This window comes from Chelonia mydas, chromosome 2 (assembly GCF_015237465.2).
Source record: "Chelonia mydas isolate rCheMyd1 chromosome 2, rCheMyd1.pri.v2, whole genome shotgun sequence".
In the NCBI taxonomy this organism is placed as follows: Eukaryota; Metazoa; Chordata; order Testudines; family Cheloniidae; genus Chelonia; species Chelonia mydas.
In genome coordinates this window covers 89,334,356-89,350,832 of record NC_057850.1, presented here as the reverse complement: position 1 = coordinate 89,350,832, position 16,477 = coordinate 89,334,356, and the positions used below count along the sequence as shown (strand labels likewise).

The following is a 16,477-nucleotide window of genomic DNA, read 5'->3' as shown; positions in this document are numbered from 1 at the left end:
GGATGTGGAAAAAGCTAATGTACTCAATGCTTTTTTTGCCTCTGTCTTCACAAACAAGGTCAGCTCTCTGACTACGGCACTGGGCAGCACAGCATGGGGAGGAGATGACCAGCCCTCTGTGGAGAAAGAAGTGGTTCGGGACTATTTAGAAAAGCTGGACGAGCACAAGTCCATGGGGCCGGATGCGCTGCATCCGAGAGTGCTAAAGAAGTTGGCGGATGTGATTGCAGAGCCGTTGGCCATTATCTTTGAAAACTCATGGCGATCGGGGGAAGTCCCGGACGACTGGAAAAAGGCTAATGTAGTGCCCATGTTTAAAAAAGGGAAGGAGGAGGATCCTGGGAACTACAGGCCAGTCAGCCTCACCTCAGTCCCTGGAAAAATCAAGGAGCAGGTCCTCAAGGAATCAATTCTGAAGTACTTAGAGGAGAGGAAAGTGATCAGGAACAGTCAGCATGGATTCACCAAGGGCAAATCATGCCTGACTAATCAAATTGCCTTCTATGACGAGATAACTGGCTCTGTGGATGAGGGGAAAGCGGTGGACGTGTTGTTCCTTGACTTTAGCAAAGCTTTTGACACGGTCTCCCACAGTATTCTTGCCAGCAAGTTAAAGAAGTATGGGCTAGATGGATGCACTACAAGGTGGAAAGAAAGTTGGCTAGATTGTCGGGCTCATTGGGTAGTGATCAATGGCTCCATGTCTAGCTGGCAGCTGGTATCAAGTGGAGTGCCCCAAGGGTCGATCCTCAGGCCGGTTTTGTTTAATATCTTCATTAATGATCTGGAGGATGGTGTGGACCCTCAGCAAGTTTGCAGATGACACTAAACTGGGAGGAGAGGTAGATACGCTGGAGGGTAGGGATAGGATACAGAGGGCCCTACACAAATTAGAGGATTGGGCCAAAAGCAATCTGATGAGGTTCAACAAGGACAAGTGCAGAGTTCTGCACTTAGGACGGAAGAATCCCATGCACCGCTACAGACTAGGGACCGAATGGCTCGGCAGCAGTTCTGCAGAAAAGGCCCTAGGGGTTACAGTGGACGAGAAGCTGGATATGAGTCAACAGTGTGCCCTTGCTGCCAAGAAGGCCAATGACATTTTGGGATGTATAAGTAGGGGCATTGCCAGCAGATTGAGGGACGTGATCGTTCCCCTCTATTCGACACTGGTGAGGCCTCATCTGGAGTAGTGTGTCCAGTTTTGGGCCCCACACTACAAGAAGGATGTGGAAAAATTGGAAAGAGTCCAGCGGAGGGCAACAAAAATGATTAGGGGACTGGAACACATGACTTATGAGGAGAGGCTAAGGGAACTGGGATTGTTTAGTCTATGGAAGAGAAGAATGAGGAGGGATTTGATAGCTGCTTTCAACTACCTGAAAGGGGGGTTCCAAAGAGGATGGATCTAGAATCTTCTCAGTGGTAGCAGATGACAGAAAAAGGAGTAATGGTCTCAAGTTGCAGCGGGGGAGGTTTAGGTTGGATATTAGGAAAAACTTTTTCACTGGGAGGGTGGTGAAACACTGGAATGTGTTTCCTAGGGAGGTGGTGGAATCTCCTTCCTTAGATATTTTTAAGGTCAGGCTTGACAAAGCCCTGGCTGGGGTGATTTAGTTGGGGACTGGTCCTGCTTTGAGCGGGGGGTTGGACTAGATGACCTCCTGAGTGTCCTTCCAACCCTGATATTCTATGATTCTATGATACTTGTCTAGTTTAGGGTTATTGTAATCTGAAAACTTTTTCGGGTAAGAATTGAAGCTAATTATAGAGGATGAAGATCTGAAATAACTTCTCCTCCTTCGATTTCCAGCCTTATGTGAGTTAAAGGGAAGATTCTGTCTCCCAGCTGAGATTCAGTCCCTCTTCCTAGATAGTGCTATTTTTGAGTTTTAGCCTGTGGAGAGGGGCCTTAAATGCCTATGCTCCTTGTCCGATGAGTTTTCTAAAAATCACATGCAAGGAGCACATCCCTGAGGGAGTCCAAACCATCCTCTGGGAGGAATGGGAGTCATCAGGAATTCTAGTCTTTTTGTCAAGAGACTATTACTCTCCAAGATTTGACAAGGAACCCTTGTGACGTGATGAAGCCAGTACTGCTCAGAGAAGGGGAACATTCACCTCTGATGAATCCCTAATTTAGAAACATGGTCCTGGCTGCCTGTTGAGAAGAACCAATCTATCCTTGCAGAGGTCCTGCTGGAACAACCAATATGGGGAAATGTAGGAGCCCCCAAAATTGTATAGGCTCTAAACCCTTCACCTGGCAAAGCCAGGGTTCACAGGCTAGGAGCAGATGTGGCACAGCTCCCCTTCTGTGGCTCCTCAGAGGATCTTTATCACATGGAGAGAATCCTCTGGCCATTTGCCTGCTCTACTTGACCAGCTCTGCCATGGGATAGGAAAGCACGAAAAACGGGGAACATAATAGATGTCTTATTCTGGGAAAGATCTTTGTTGTTTTAAATTGGTCTCCAGAGAACCAAGGAAAGGAAGGCTAGAAGAAGAGAACTAGATTCATTACTACAGCTTTAGAATGGCTTTAAGAACCAGGACGAGTGCAAGTAAGAGAGCAGAGACACTGCTTTGTTTAGCTGGTTGGAGGCAGGGAATATGGTCTGAGACCGTTTGAGGCACAGCCAAACTCATACCCCATAGATACATTTTCAGCTGCCTCCAGTGTATATCAAAGACAACTCAATTGTACTGAGTTGGAAGAATATCTACAAGTTAGAAATGTTAGGTTAAGTAGTGATTAATTTCTCTGGGCCTTCATTTTAGTTCTTGTATCTAGATTGGTCAGTATATTAACTAGTCAAGTGTTCTATTTCTTGGCAGATTTGTTTTAAAAGTTATTTATCAACAGTTGACAGCAAGTGTTCTAATCAGAGACCCATGCATTCTGAAGTCCCAGGGCCACAGAATTTGCCACAGAACTACCTCATCACAAAGCTGTGCTCCAGAAATCATGTTTCCATTTAAAAAGAAAAAAAAAATGTTTCTAACCATTGCTGAAGAAAACCTGAACCAAATTTAAGTTAATGCAGTGCTGTCTTCTTGAGTTTGTAGACAGCCTGAAAAAATAGCTGTAAAAGACATGAACCCACTCCATTAATCTTAAAGGACTGTTCAGCTGAAAGCTATAACAAATAGGGGGATGATTATTCAGTTACATTTTTACTATTTTTCCTTCAATTAAATGAAAATTTTCTGTCTTCTGCAAGACCATTTCATAGAACCTAAAAACCTCATCACAACTTGCTACAGAGAACACAAGGCTTTGTTTGTAACCTTTTTCAGCCTGGGCTTTAGCACGCTGGGAATACTAAAAATCTATATCACAGCAGCATTTCTACTAGGTCCAGTAGTCTTGATATGTAGGATTGGTCTATAAAAACTTTCCCCCCACAAAACCACCAATGCCTGTCCAGGACCGCCTCAGGATTTTAATAAAAAATCTGAAGTAATTATTTGAGGTACATCCAAATGCATCATCAACTGACTCATGACAGGAAAGAAGGGAAGACCGACTTTTTGCTGCCAGCGGGTGTTTAGCATAGAATTGGAACCCTATAGCTTTATAGATAATTGCCAAAATGCTGAAAGCATTTCAAAGGGTAATTCTCCAAGTAAGCTCATATAGTCTGAGGGCTACAGAATTCCTGTTTTCTGGAGAGATGTGTGCACGCTTATTTTGGGTTATTTATCAAGTCTTTCTGCAATTTAATTATAATCTTGTGTAGCTAGTAATATTAACAATTTTAACGTGACAGCTAATTTAACAATCTAGTACAGTGTTGCCTTTTCGACCCACAAAGCTGGCTAATATTTAGGATTATTTCCATTATAAGAATACATCAGTGATATGAGACATATATTCTTACTGCAATCTTGCTCATTTACAAAAAATATATACAAAGTTCGGTCTCCTTCAGTGAAGTAGGAAAAAAACCTAGCAGGCAGCTTTCTTGCTCAGTAATCCAAGTCTACCATCCAGCAAGTTCTGCACCCACAAAGCTCTCTCTCTAATTCCTCTCAGCATCATGCTCAACTCCTTCTACATGCTTTTCTGACTCCAAAACATATGCAGTGCAATTAAATCTTCTAGACCGTGTCTAACTGAGAAAACGACTCACTCCATATAGCTTAGCTCTGACCTGCTATGTTGCCTAGTGCCTTGAGTGGTAGCTCCATAGCATACAGCTGTTCTTACTACAAAAAGGGGTCTTATTCAATCCTTCTGTTGAGCCTGAAAGATTACTTGGCACACATCGGCTTTAAAGAGGTCTTATTATCTTTGGATCTACATGAAGGTCTGATTATCTTTGGATCATATGAAGGTAGCCATCTCTTGCTATAATACCACTTTGGGATATTTAAATATTTTTGTGTTAATGTACATAAACTGAAATAAAAATAGTAGTGTGCTCAAGATAGACATTCCACCCCTTTCTTTCAGAAAGGAGATATTGGACATCTACCAGGAAAGCACAAACAAACAATTTTATGGTGGGTTTTGTTGTTTTTTATTTAAATTCTCTCTTCCATGTCACTCATTCTGCCTCTATGTCAATATTCCATTGCCTATTGCTTCTATTCTCTTTTAGATCAACATCCCCATTCCCTTATTCTTTCATATTCATCCCATACTAGATGGTCCAACTCTTAGCTTGCTCTAGTATTACTGTTTTTCCTTTCCTGAATCCACTTTTGTTCTGCCCTTAGGTTTTCTCCCCAAGCTCTCATCTCCAAAGAGATATCCACTGCACATTATTGGAGAGTTATTTGGATGACTAGTTAAAGCTATTATCCCTTGTACTTGAGATAGAGAAAACTTAAATGATTTGATCAAAGCCATAAGTCAATATTTGAATACGAATAAGAATGAAGGAAACCTTTGTTCAATCCCACATTTACTCCACACTGTTTCATGCAACTACTGTAGATAACCCACCTTCTATACTGAGAGACTATACTGGGTGCTGAGCAAAAAAAGCAGACTCACTTGCAGAAACTAACTGGGGAAGAAACTTGAAGCATAGTGTGAGTGGTGTGACGGGGTGTATCAACCCCGGACTGGGCAAGCAGGAGTTCATCACTCACTGTAGGCCCAAGTGGCCATGACCCTCAACATTGCTGCACATGATTCTGGTGGAGGGAGCGTATAAAAGGAAGCAGCTCTCTCCAGTCTGAGCTGGTTGAGGAGGAGAATGGACATGCACTGCCAACTCCTTCTGAAGTACTGTCACATCTCCAGACTGCAAAGTAGGGTATCCCTGGCTACACTATGGGAGATCCCCTATTGACAGAGGCAAACAGAGATGCCAAGCCACGGCCTGTGGAGGACAACCCTGCAGGAGACTTAAGGGTAGGAAGTGATGCAGGGAACACATTGGGAGCCGCCACTTGACCCTTAATAAGGTGATCATCGGCTTCTTAGGGCCCTGGGTTGGACCAGGTTGCCCTGCCCTTATCCCCACCCTGCACTTGCCACTATGCATTACCGTCAGGGATCGCTGAGATAAGTTTTTGTTTGCTCTGCCTCGCCCGAGGGCCATGTTATTGTCAGCCCCAGTCAGGAGGCTAAGAGCTACAGACTTTTCACTTGTTCCGCTCCAACCAGAGGGCCGGAGTTCCTAATCGTGGCTGCCCGGCCCAACTCAGAGTCCTGATTGTGTGATGCAGTGAATCAACCCTGCACTGGACACGCAGAGCCTCTGTACCACCTCCAGAGCTGTACCACCTACAGCTGCAAACTCACAAAATTCGCTGTTTAGTACTGACATACTCACAAAGCCACGCATACGCAATTATAGAAGTGACTGAATAGCCTATGACTTTCAGGGAACAAAAACCACTACAATAAACTTCCAACCCTAGTGACTGATTTAATTTTCAAGGCTTCTTCTAACAAAGCGGCAGGAAACTTTACTTAAAAAAATAATAATATGGAGGACACCCTTGCCAGCTACAGACCCTCCAAAAAACCAGAGAGACAGCCGGACTGCAAGGTTTGTGGGGCTTCCAGAGGCCAGCTCTAATTTCAATGCAATGTGGGCAGCACAAAACCAATGATTTTAAGACCACTATTTAGAAAAGTAAGAAGTCTCCCTACCTTAATTTTTAAATAGACTTCAATATTTCCAGCATTCTTTAAAGGCAGCTGCTGCTTGGCTGAAGAACCCACACTAGCAGACAAACACATGGCCTTAAAAACAAACAAAAAAAGTGGTTGTATTTTACAACAAAGAATGCAGAACTACCAAAAACAAAGAAGCTAAAGTATACTTAATTTATAATTTTTTGTAGCATACCTGTAAGTCCTTCGGAGCATGTATCCTAGCTGTTCCAGCTCTTGCTCTGAGGGGAATACTTTTTATCACACTAGTAGGCCCTGGACTGTCAACCTCTACATCAACTCTTGCTAAGAACTCATCTGCTGGACCCAAGATATCTAGAAGGATTTTAAATTCAACAAGAGTGTCAAGCATTTTTTACCTGCAAAATTCTTAAAGTTTGATGTCTGAACTAAAAACCAACTTGAAGCTCAATATTTTATTTTGAAGTGGTTATTATGGTAATGGGGGCCTTAATTACTTAAGTTAGAACTGCACTTTTATTTTGAGTATTTAATTTCACAATATTCAAGTATTAAAACTGATCTGTCAATGCCAGGATGGACGTGCACAGATTAGGGCACCAGAGCAAAAAAGCTACTGAAATGTTTCATCTACGTTAGTGACTTATCCTTTTAGTCCTAAAGGAAACTTGTAACACACAAAAGTAGTTACAATGGAAGTCAAACTACTATACCTGAAAGAGAGATTTGTTTCTTTGGTGCATGGAACAGGACCCACACTACTAAGCTTTCAGGATCCTGAAAAAAGGAATATATTTGATACTTTACACACATCTACTGAAAATTTCAACTGTTAAGCTGTCCAATAGACAGTGTGAACAAGACATTCATTATACTGAAGCTTTAAATGTCTAGACTCAAATCCGGAAAAGCAGTGTTTCTAAGACAAAACAACCAAAGAGCGTTTTACTATGAAGGCTCCTTTTATAGGTTACAAAAATAGTTTCTTAGTTAAAGTGAGCTAATATACAGAGAAGCTATCCAGGTTTCCCTTAGCATACCTGGAGTGTAAGAGGGAATTAAACAGTAAAGTAAAAGCGCTGAATAATCTTGAATCCGCTTTCTTGGAAAATCCCAGTAGTTTGATTTTTAGTTAATATTTTAAATTATGAAGATAAAAAAGTTACCTACCCTCTCCACCACCCAAAAACGCTCTTACAGTTAAACTACCGGCTGATCACTCCCACTACCAGAAAACCAAAATGAACTCAACAAGAAAACAATATTGATCACATCACTACCCTTCATACAAACAGTTAGTATGAATTCAGTTATCTGTAACTAGAATCATTTTAGAGAAACAATTGCAAAAACTAATATTGCTATGAGCTACTTACTTGTCCATCATAACTTGCATGTATCACATGGTTTACAACTGACGGAGCTGCTAGCTGAGAGATTGCATCAGTCTGAGGTGAACATTCAATAGAAGTATTAACTGGTTCCTTGGAAAATGTGAAACAACGCCACGCTACAGCATTCTGTCATAATGAAACCACTTTTTAAAAATAAAATATTAAGCTCCATATTTTCAAAAGTAATTTATAGACATGGAAGTTTTGAGGACACATCTCTAGGTATGGGTATAGCCTTTGAGGGTGTCATAGAACTGATCATTCAAAATTATCCTTCTATGAAAACATATCCTAGCAATACAGGAAAAAAGCCATAACAGATACATTAAAAATATGCTTCTCCCATGACAAGTTCATCCTTATCAACACTGATTACTAGAATTAGTGTTACAGAAAAGTTTATTCCATCATTTGGAGATTTTTAAGAGCAGGTTAGACAAACACCTGTCAGGGATGGTCTAGATAACACTTAGTCCTGCCATGAGTGCAGGGGATTGGACTAGATGACCTCTCGAGGTCCCTTCCAGTCCTCTGATTCCACCTTTAGATATATATAACTTAATGTACTTACTGCTTTGATAATAAGTCTGATGGGCACAGAAGCATGTGTCTTGTTGATTAGTTTTAGTGGGAGAGCCTTCCAGCTGCCAGATGACAGGTCACCAAAATCTAGACCATCTGTCTTTCCTGCTTCCACCTGATATTAGACAGATATAGCCTTTATAAATTTGAGGGAAGGACCATGCTTTTCTACATTACCTCTCTGCTTCCCTGCACCCAGCAATACAACGGAGTTCCCCTGCTGTCAGAAGTGAGAAGTTGGCTTTGACACCAACAAGCAGCACCATCCGATGGACTGTCTCCCACACTTTGAGCCTGAATCTATTTCTATGGGGTAGGCAGGGTAAAGCACACAAGGCCAGCAGTAGTGGAACAGGCTGGGCATCAGGACACAGGAATTTAACAGCAGCATTGTGGAAGCAGCTCAGTAAAAATGCAGAATTCACATCTCACGGAGAACACAAACCTGATGTTTAATTTTAGAAGTGTGTTTTGTCTGATATAAACACTTCATGAAATCAGCTTATTTAATCAAAAACTTATTATCCTTTCTTCAAGATTCACTTGATTTACAGGTGAGATCTCAGGAGGACAGTTTGAGGGAAAAAACAAAAATTGAACCTTCTGAGAACTACACTAAGAACGTTTGTTCATAGGCTGCTAAAAAGATTGTTAAACAGGAATGAAAGGATACGTATAATGTTCACGTACTGGTAATATCAAGAACTGAACCAAGTTACATGCTGCACTGAGGTATTCACAGAAGAGTAAATTTTGATTTTTGTTAACTTATTAATGTACACTTACATTTTGAATAGCTACCCATTAGTGACCTTAAAACCTTTATTTCAATAAAGAGATGCTATCCATCTCTGAGAAGCTGAAAAGATACATAAGAAATAATTGCTATTTCAACAGAATTCCTTAGAGTCATTCTGTGCAGTACAGATCATGGTAAGAAGTCTTCCAATCAGAAGGTGCAGACAGGATAAAGAAAAGCTCTCTAATGAATGAGACTGACAATGCTCACATTTGTGAATATTTTGAAAAGTACTACCCGGAAATGAAATAGTGATCAAACACGTTCCACATCCTGATGAAATAGGTAGAGTGTTTGTAACTCCCCACTCTGATTAAGGAAATAGACATGAATGAAGCAGATATCGGAGAATCTCTCAAGAGTTCAAAGAGAACATGACAGGATGATTTAAGAACTAGAATGCATGACCAAAGGAGACCAGAGTATACACTTTGCAAGATAAGTCACTTCTGAATGAGGACTCATAACATAAAGCTCTGCTTCAGGCCCTTTGAAGAACATGCATTGCCACTTGGACCCTAAGCCTTTATCCATACAATCCTGTAAAACAATCATCTTAAATGTGGTATTTGAATCTATTCACCAGATTCTGAAGGTTACCAAGAACGAAATATGCAGTTTTAGACTTCCTATCTATGAGCACAGTAAAAACCTGCTCAAAAATTTTTCAACATCAAGAATTATCTTTTTGCTTAAGTGATTTCTATCTTTTTGATGACATAAAAAAGGTATAGCTGGGGAGGATGGGAAGACCAGAAAGGGTAAGTTTGTATCCATAGAGATTTAGCATTTCCAGCAAACCACGGCCCTTTGTGGGTATCTAGGGTTACCACAGGATGATTCTATTCAGATTTTATCTTTGAAGGCAAACACAGGAAGTCAAAGTCAAGGAGGGAATCAGAGGTTTTTCAGGGGCCAGCAAAGTCTGCAGCTTGCCTCTCATTCTCACCCCATCCTCTCCACATTTTACTTGAAAGCTTTTATCCACCTTGAAGTTCCCCACTGCAGAAAGACAGGAGAGTGCTGAAGTTGTGTCTTTTCACATTTTTCCAGGTGGTACTAGCCACAGCTCAGCTGCTTGTATCCTGGATTTCAAAACCTCGGCAGAAGAGTTGGCTCAGAGAAACACAAAACAGATCTTTGCTTACAAAGTACTAAACAAGCCTCTGTCGCTATCCCCTGCTCTTTGGTTCCTGATTAATATATGACAGTGTTTGGCTTCTCCCTAGTTTAAGACGCAAGTTGTAACTAACAAATGACTCCTAGTAAGCAGCAGAACATTCTCCTGATCAGCATACTTACGCCACAATGGAATTGTACCCCAAGCAACGAATTAGTCATGACTACCCTCCAATCTGAGTGATGGTGGCAACCAAAGACTATTCCTGGTTACAAACTTAATTTCCAAGCAACAGGTGAGGAAAAGAGAACTAGTAACTCCAGAGACAGGCAAGAGAGCTTTGAGCAGCATGACCAACAGGCAAGTATACAAAGCTGGAGCAGCTATATTTGAAAGCATGCCCATGGCATTAGGACTGGAATCACAGAACCAGAAACGTCACCCATTTTGTGACAATTTAACTGGGTCAAGGAACTGACTTGCTCACTCAAATTCACAAAGACTCCAACAGGAACACTTCAGTGACAGCGTAGAACCGAGGACAAATTGATCAGCTCCTGAGACAGCAAGAATTTGCCACAGTTGAGACTCCAGAATAGGTTTTTCTGTTTTCAAAACCAGGCTTGCCTCCTTGTTTTAACCAGCATTGAACAGACAGGAATGAATGGTTAGATCAAGTGTTTTCTTCAGAAGTTAGTAGAAACCACCGACCAGCTTGATGAAGGGTAAAGGGCCCAAGTGGAGGAGCATATGAGCATCCACGGCACAAGAATGGTTCTCTCTCTCTCACACACACACACACACACACACACACGGCCAAAAAAATCCAATCTCACAAACAGAGTATGTGCACCAAAGGAGGATCTCTGTGGACAATTACTCAAATAAGAAAACTTACTTATTCCTCATATTTAGCCACCCAACTATTAAGACTAAAGGAAATGAGAAACTGTGCACCATCCCTTAGCATAGGCAAAATGCCAATTACCCATGAAGCAGTAGTCTCCAATGCCCCATATAGGGGCCCTTCCGCAAATAAATTTTGCTAAGTATCTTGGGTTAAAGGTTATACCTCGGGTACCTTGTCATTTACATGAAGTATCCTCATCTCTTTTCAAAATAAAGTAATCTTGAGCTCTCCAAATAGTTTTTAACTATTTAGAAAAAGCAAACACATAAGAATACACCAGTTCAATATAACAAACTGCTTCTTACCTTGAGATTAGGATTTTCAGCAACTGCTGTCAAAACTACCCTAGTTGCCAAAGCTTCTGCCTGGACTATTGTCTCAGTATCTGCAGAAACCGGCCAAGATGAAATACTGAGGACACACTGGAAGATTCCAGGATGACAAGGTAAGAAAAGTATTTTCAGCTCTTCTGTAGAATGAGGTCCTATGATGGTTTTGTTCTTGAACACTAGACACTGATATTTCAGAGGATCCATCTAAAAAAATAAGCCTTGTTAGTTTCTGCAAAAGTAAAAAAAGGCTAAGTATTCCACCCTTAAGACTTACCTCTAAGATGATGCCCACAAAGCTATCTAACAACGGCTTGGTAGGTGGTAAACTGATACCTGTTGATCATGTTTTTGCTTAATGGTTTTAATGTTACCTTCTCCTGCCCGTTTCCCCATGTGTCTGTCTCATCCAACTGTTGCATCAGTTGAATTTTATATTTTCAGTTTTTGGAAAAATCCTTCCCCCAGTTTGTACAGAACCAAGATCACTGGCCTGCTCAGGGCCTGTAGCTTATTGTAATATACACAAGACTGTATAGAACAAGTACAGTAACTCCTCACTTAAAGTCGTCCCAGTTAAAGTTGTTTCATTGTTACGTTGCTGATCAATTAGGGAACATGCTCGTTTAAAGTTGTGCAATGCTCCCTTATGTTGTTTGGCAGCCACCTGCTTTGTCCACCGCTTGCAGGAAGAGCAGCCCGTTGGAGCTAGCTGGTGGGGGCTTGGAACCAGGGTGGACCGGCAGCCCCGCATCAGCTCCCCATTCCCCTAAGTTGCCTGTGCAGCAGCTGCCCAGCAGGCTACCAATTTCCAGCAGTTTAGCTGTTCCTCCCCACACTGCCATGTGCTGCTCCTGCCCTCTGCCTTGGAGCTGCTCCTAGGAGCCTCCTGCTTGCTGTACAGGGGAGGGGGGGAAGAGGGGGACTAATGTGAGGGTGTCCCCATTTCCCCCTACTGCTGCCCCCCCCCGCTTACCCCTTCTCCATATAGAGCAGGAGGGAGACACAACAGAGCTCAGGACAGAGAGAGCTGGCCGCAGCTGCTATCTCACCTTCCTGATCTTTTTAAAGGCAATGTACTTAGAATGTTGTGTCAGCGTACTTAAAGGGGCAATGCACATCTCTCTCTCCCCCCCACACATAGGGTGTGTGTCCGTCTGCCATGCTGTCTCCCCTCCCTCCATTTGTGCTGCCTTGTAGAATGTGAGGCTACATTAACAACGTGTTAACCCTTGAGGGCTCAGCCGAATGCCAGTTCATCGTTTAGCAGTAAGGCCTTACCTGGGAAATACTCCACCCTCTTACTTTACCACCTCAACCAAGCTTCACAATCATTGCTGTGTATAGTATTAAATTGTTTGAAACTTATACTGTGTATGTGTATTATATATTTATAAAAAAATATTGTCTTTTGTCCGGTGAAAAAAATTTCCCTGGAACCTAATGCCCGCATTTACATTAATTCTTATGGGGAAACTGGATTCGCTTAACATTGTTTCGCTTAAAGTCACATTTTTCAGGAACATAACTACAACATTAAGAGAGGAGTTACTGTAGAAGAAGGAATGTTTTACATCCTCAGTTTCCTGCAACATGAACATATTTGTGTTTGTTCTCCACTACTCCTATAGACTTTGTACATGAAGAACTAGTTTTACAAAACGAAGTAATATAGCTTACACAGTAAAAAAATCTTAAGGCTGTTCCAGAGCAGAGTACACAAGAAGAGTAAGCTGCTACATAAAACTCAATGTAAATATTTACCAGTTCTGGTTTCAAATGTTAAAGCTGTACTAAGTATCAGCCAGCTTTTGTTTTTTGTTTTGTTTTTTTTCCCCCTCCAGTTTTTTCCCCAATTTTAATGTGTTTTCAGAAAATTTAGAACACCAATTTGTGAGGCTAAACTCCATTGGAGAGAGAAAATACAGAACGCAGGTAGCCACAGAGCTGAGGCACCTTCTTGATTATTGACAGGATTTGCAAGTCCACTGTCTTCTGGTCTGCCTTGCGTTGTTATCATCTCATATTTTTCTCTCTCAGTGTCAAAGATCTCGCCTTCTTGATGTTTGGGCTTATGCAGCCTCTTCTTCTTAAAGTACCATCAGTGAGATGTTTTGGAAGTTTCACCCCAGAGATATCAACCTTTGTAGACGTGGCAACAAATTTCTGGTGAGTTTGGTAGGTAGATGTTTGCACCACCTACCATGCAGGGATTTAAGTTGGGATCATGAGTGCATAGCTGATAAGAAGCTACTAATGTAGTAGAGGCTACATGCTAAGAGAAGGAAAAAAAATAAGCACCAACTAGTGTGGAAGAAGCCAACCACAAAACTTTTTTTCCACTGGAATTTGAGTCATAATAGCAGGAAAGGAATGGAGTTTAAATTTTTGATGCATTAAAACTGCAGGAGGGGACGAGTTTAGAAAGAGTTTAAGAGTTCATAGGACTCTATAGTCACTGTCCCTAGCATTTTAAATATTGTACTGTACACTAAAAGCTATACTGAAAAAGCTTACCTTTTCTCCATTAATTGAAATACTGAATATTCCAATGCTGACCTGCAACCATCGTTCAGTTGGATTAAAAATACCAAGATTAGTTTGTGATGCAATTCCTACACAACAAGCATTGGGGAACTTCAGCTCTTCTGGTACTCTCACATGTCCTATGAAAGAAAACCATCTCTATTAATTACCAATATTAGTATATCTACTAATATATCTATCTACAATTTTTATCATGAGCACCCTGATAAAGGTAACTAAACCAGACTATCAAATTGGTCATGGAGTTAAAATAGTTCATAACCTGGCTTGACAAATACACCCTCATTTCAAGCATTACTAACACTGGTCTGATATTTCCTGGGAATGTTTCCCCATAAACTTGAACTTGAGCATTTTAGTTAAGCATTCAAGATTCTAGTGTCCTTAAAAACAAGGATGTTTAAGAGAACTGCGCCAAATACAGTTACTCGAGCCAACAAAAAAAAACAGTACTAGCTGAACTGTATGCAGTTTAAGGTTTCGCATCAAATAGTAACTATGGGCTTCATTATGTACACCTTACAGGAAATGTGCTGTTTCTGTAAGCATCCAGCATCACAATACTCATTAGGCTCTGTAGCGTGGTAGCTACCCTGCTCCTAAAATAGAAGGGGTTAAAAGCAGCCCTAGAGAGGGCTGTGGCTGGGGATGGCTGATTGGGGAAGCAGCAGCAGCAGCAGGGCCATGCCCCAATCAGGCACCCACTGGCCTGTATAAAAAGGCTGTGAGCCAGAGGCCCAAGCAGTCTCTCTCCAGGCTGGGAGAGAGCAGGGCCTGGCTGCTTGCCTGACAGCGTACTGAGGGTGGTGCAGTGTTGGGGAAGGAGCAGGTTGAGCAGAGGCGCTCCAGGTTGGCAACTCCCCAGGCTGTAGGGCCTGGTCCAAGGCCCATAGAGGTACTGGGAGGCAGAGGAAGGCAACAGGTCCCAACCCCCTTGCCTATGATGACTGGCCTTTATACTGCAGTCTGCCCCATGCAGTGGGGGCTTGGTGATGACTGACAGTAGCCCAGACTTAGGCAAGGTGGGGATAGTGGGTTGGGGTTCCCCAAGAAGGGGAGACCCAGAGGCAGAGTGTGGGAGTACTGTCAGGGGGCAGAACCCCAGAGAAAGGGGCACCAGCGTCTGTGAAGGACATGAAGGCCAGAGCTGGGTGGATCACCGGCCTGTAGAGGGAGCTCCAGGTTGGAAAAAAGAGCTAATTCCCAACGACCAGCAGCAGGGGTGAGTCCACTCCTTTACAGGCTCATTTACTTAAAGTCATAACTTATTACAAAACTGACTGCTGACTTTAGGTTTCTACTCTTTAAACTAAGTTCTAGAACACTAAATAAATTAAACACTGGTTTGTGTCATTAAATTGAAAAACCTCTCCTATTACAACAGAACTTAACACTAAATCTGTTTACGAGTTGAGTAGGTCTGAAATTGTTTGAAATCGCCATTTTTTGTATGCCTGCAACAACCATAAATTTTATTTTAGGGCTGCCTTAGCTGAAATACATGCTTGTATTTAGAAGCCATCTATCCTTATTCTCCCATTCTTAAAAGGAAAATTAAATTAAATGAGCACCATTAATGTAACATTAAGGTAGAGATCTATACTAAGATCAGTATAAATGAATTAAATTCATGGAAAAAGGGAGTGACTACGGAGATGTTAAAATTTAGGTGAGCCAATTCCATACCAGAATTAGAATATCTTTAGAAGAGCCTCACAATGCCAGGAATCTGGACAACAGAACGTATCAACACTTTGTGCATCTGCCTAAGACTTACATAATGGACTTTGGAAGGAACGGACTGAACTAGTTATATCAATGGCTAGTAAGTTTAACTAACTATTCAGGAAGGTGACCAAGGGATTGTGAACAAGCTCAATTAAGATATTTACTCAATTCAGGAGCAACAGTCAAAAGTGTCACTATGTTAGCTTGTATTAAAGTAAATAATTCTGCAAGGGTTGCAGAGCCAGAGGTAAATCAATGGCACATCCTGACCTTGAATACTGAGTTTAGTTTCGGTCATCTCATCTCAGAAAGCACATAACCAGAAAAAGACATACAAAAACAATGGAAGTGCTTGAGATTAAAATATCCTCAGTGTCGAGTGTTCACGTGCCTCTAATGCTCTTTAAGAGAGGAGCCAGGTCAGAAACAAGAAACAACAGAAGGTATGCGAAAACCAAGTCAGGAGCTCCCATTTCCTGCTTTCAATAGCAAAGGAGAAAGTACAGTGAAAGACAAAAGTTTTTTCTTCTTCAAAAGGGGATGTCAGGACTTAATTATTTTTTGCTTGAGGGAGAGGAAAATATTTGGCTGAGGTGAGCAGTGACAGCAAGTGAGGGTAAAACCCAAGAGCTACAGCACTTTTAATGTCCTGTGGGAGTAGAACAGAATGCAGAGTCTTGGATTTTAGGTGGCGTGTGACTTACCATCTCCGACTCACTCAGCTGGAAACAGGAAGAACTGCAGTACAGGTTTCTTCCATCATGTCACCACTCACATTCCCTAAAGATCCTACCAAATCCTCTAGAAAGAAGAATGCTAGGACCTAGTATTTCTAATGACTAAAACAGTGTATCAGTCTCAGAGATACTATTTAAGTAAATGTTGATTTAATACAAAAATTAAATGAAGAGGGAAAGAATAAAACCAGTGTATATGAAACAAACCAGATGACAGCTGCAGCTGTATAC

The 16,477-nt window shown here is 41.6% G+C and overlaps 1 protein-coding gene across 1 annotated transcript in view; it reads right to left on the bottom strand.

Annotated features, from left to right (window-relative positions):
• The window catches only part of LOC102929707 (centrosomal protein of 192 kDa), a 207,766-nt gene that overhangs the window by 89,609 nt on the left and 101,680 nt on the right, over window positions 1-16,477 (bottom strand). The window contains exons 31-37 of the mRNA XM_043538822.1: window positions 13,752-13,900; window positions 11,211-11,441; window positions 8,066-8,191; window positions 7,477-7,620; window positions 6,814-6,877; window positions 6,315-6,454; window positions 6,116-6,208 (exon numbers count right to left, since the gene is read on the bottom strand). Of these exons, the coding sequence (XP_043394757.1) occupies window positions 6,116-6,208; window positions 6,315-6,454; window positions 6,814-6,877; window positions 7,477-7,620; window positions 8,066-8,191; window positions 11,211-11,441; window positions 13,752-13,900 (947 nt within the window). The remainder of the gene's footprint in view (window positions 1-6,115; window positions 6,209-6,314; window positions 6,455-6,813; window positions 6,878-7,476; window positions 7,621-8,065; window positions 8,192-11,210; window positions 11,442-13,751; window positions 13,901-16,477) is intronic.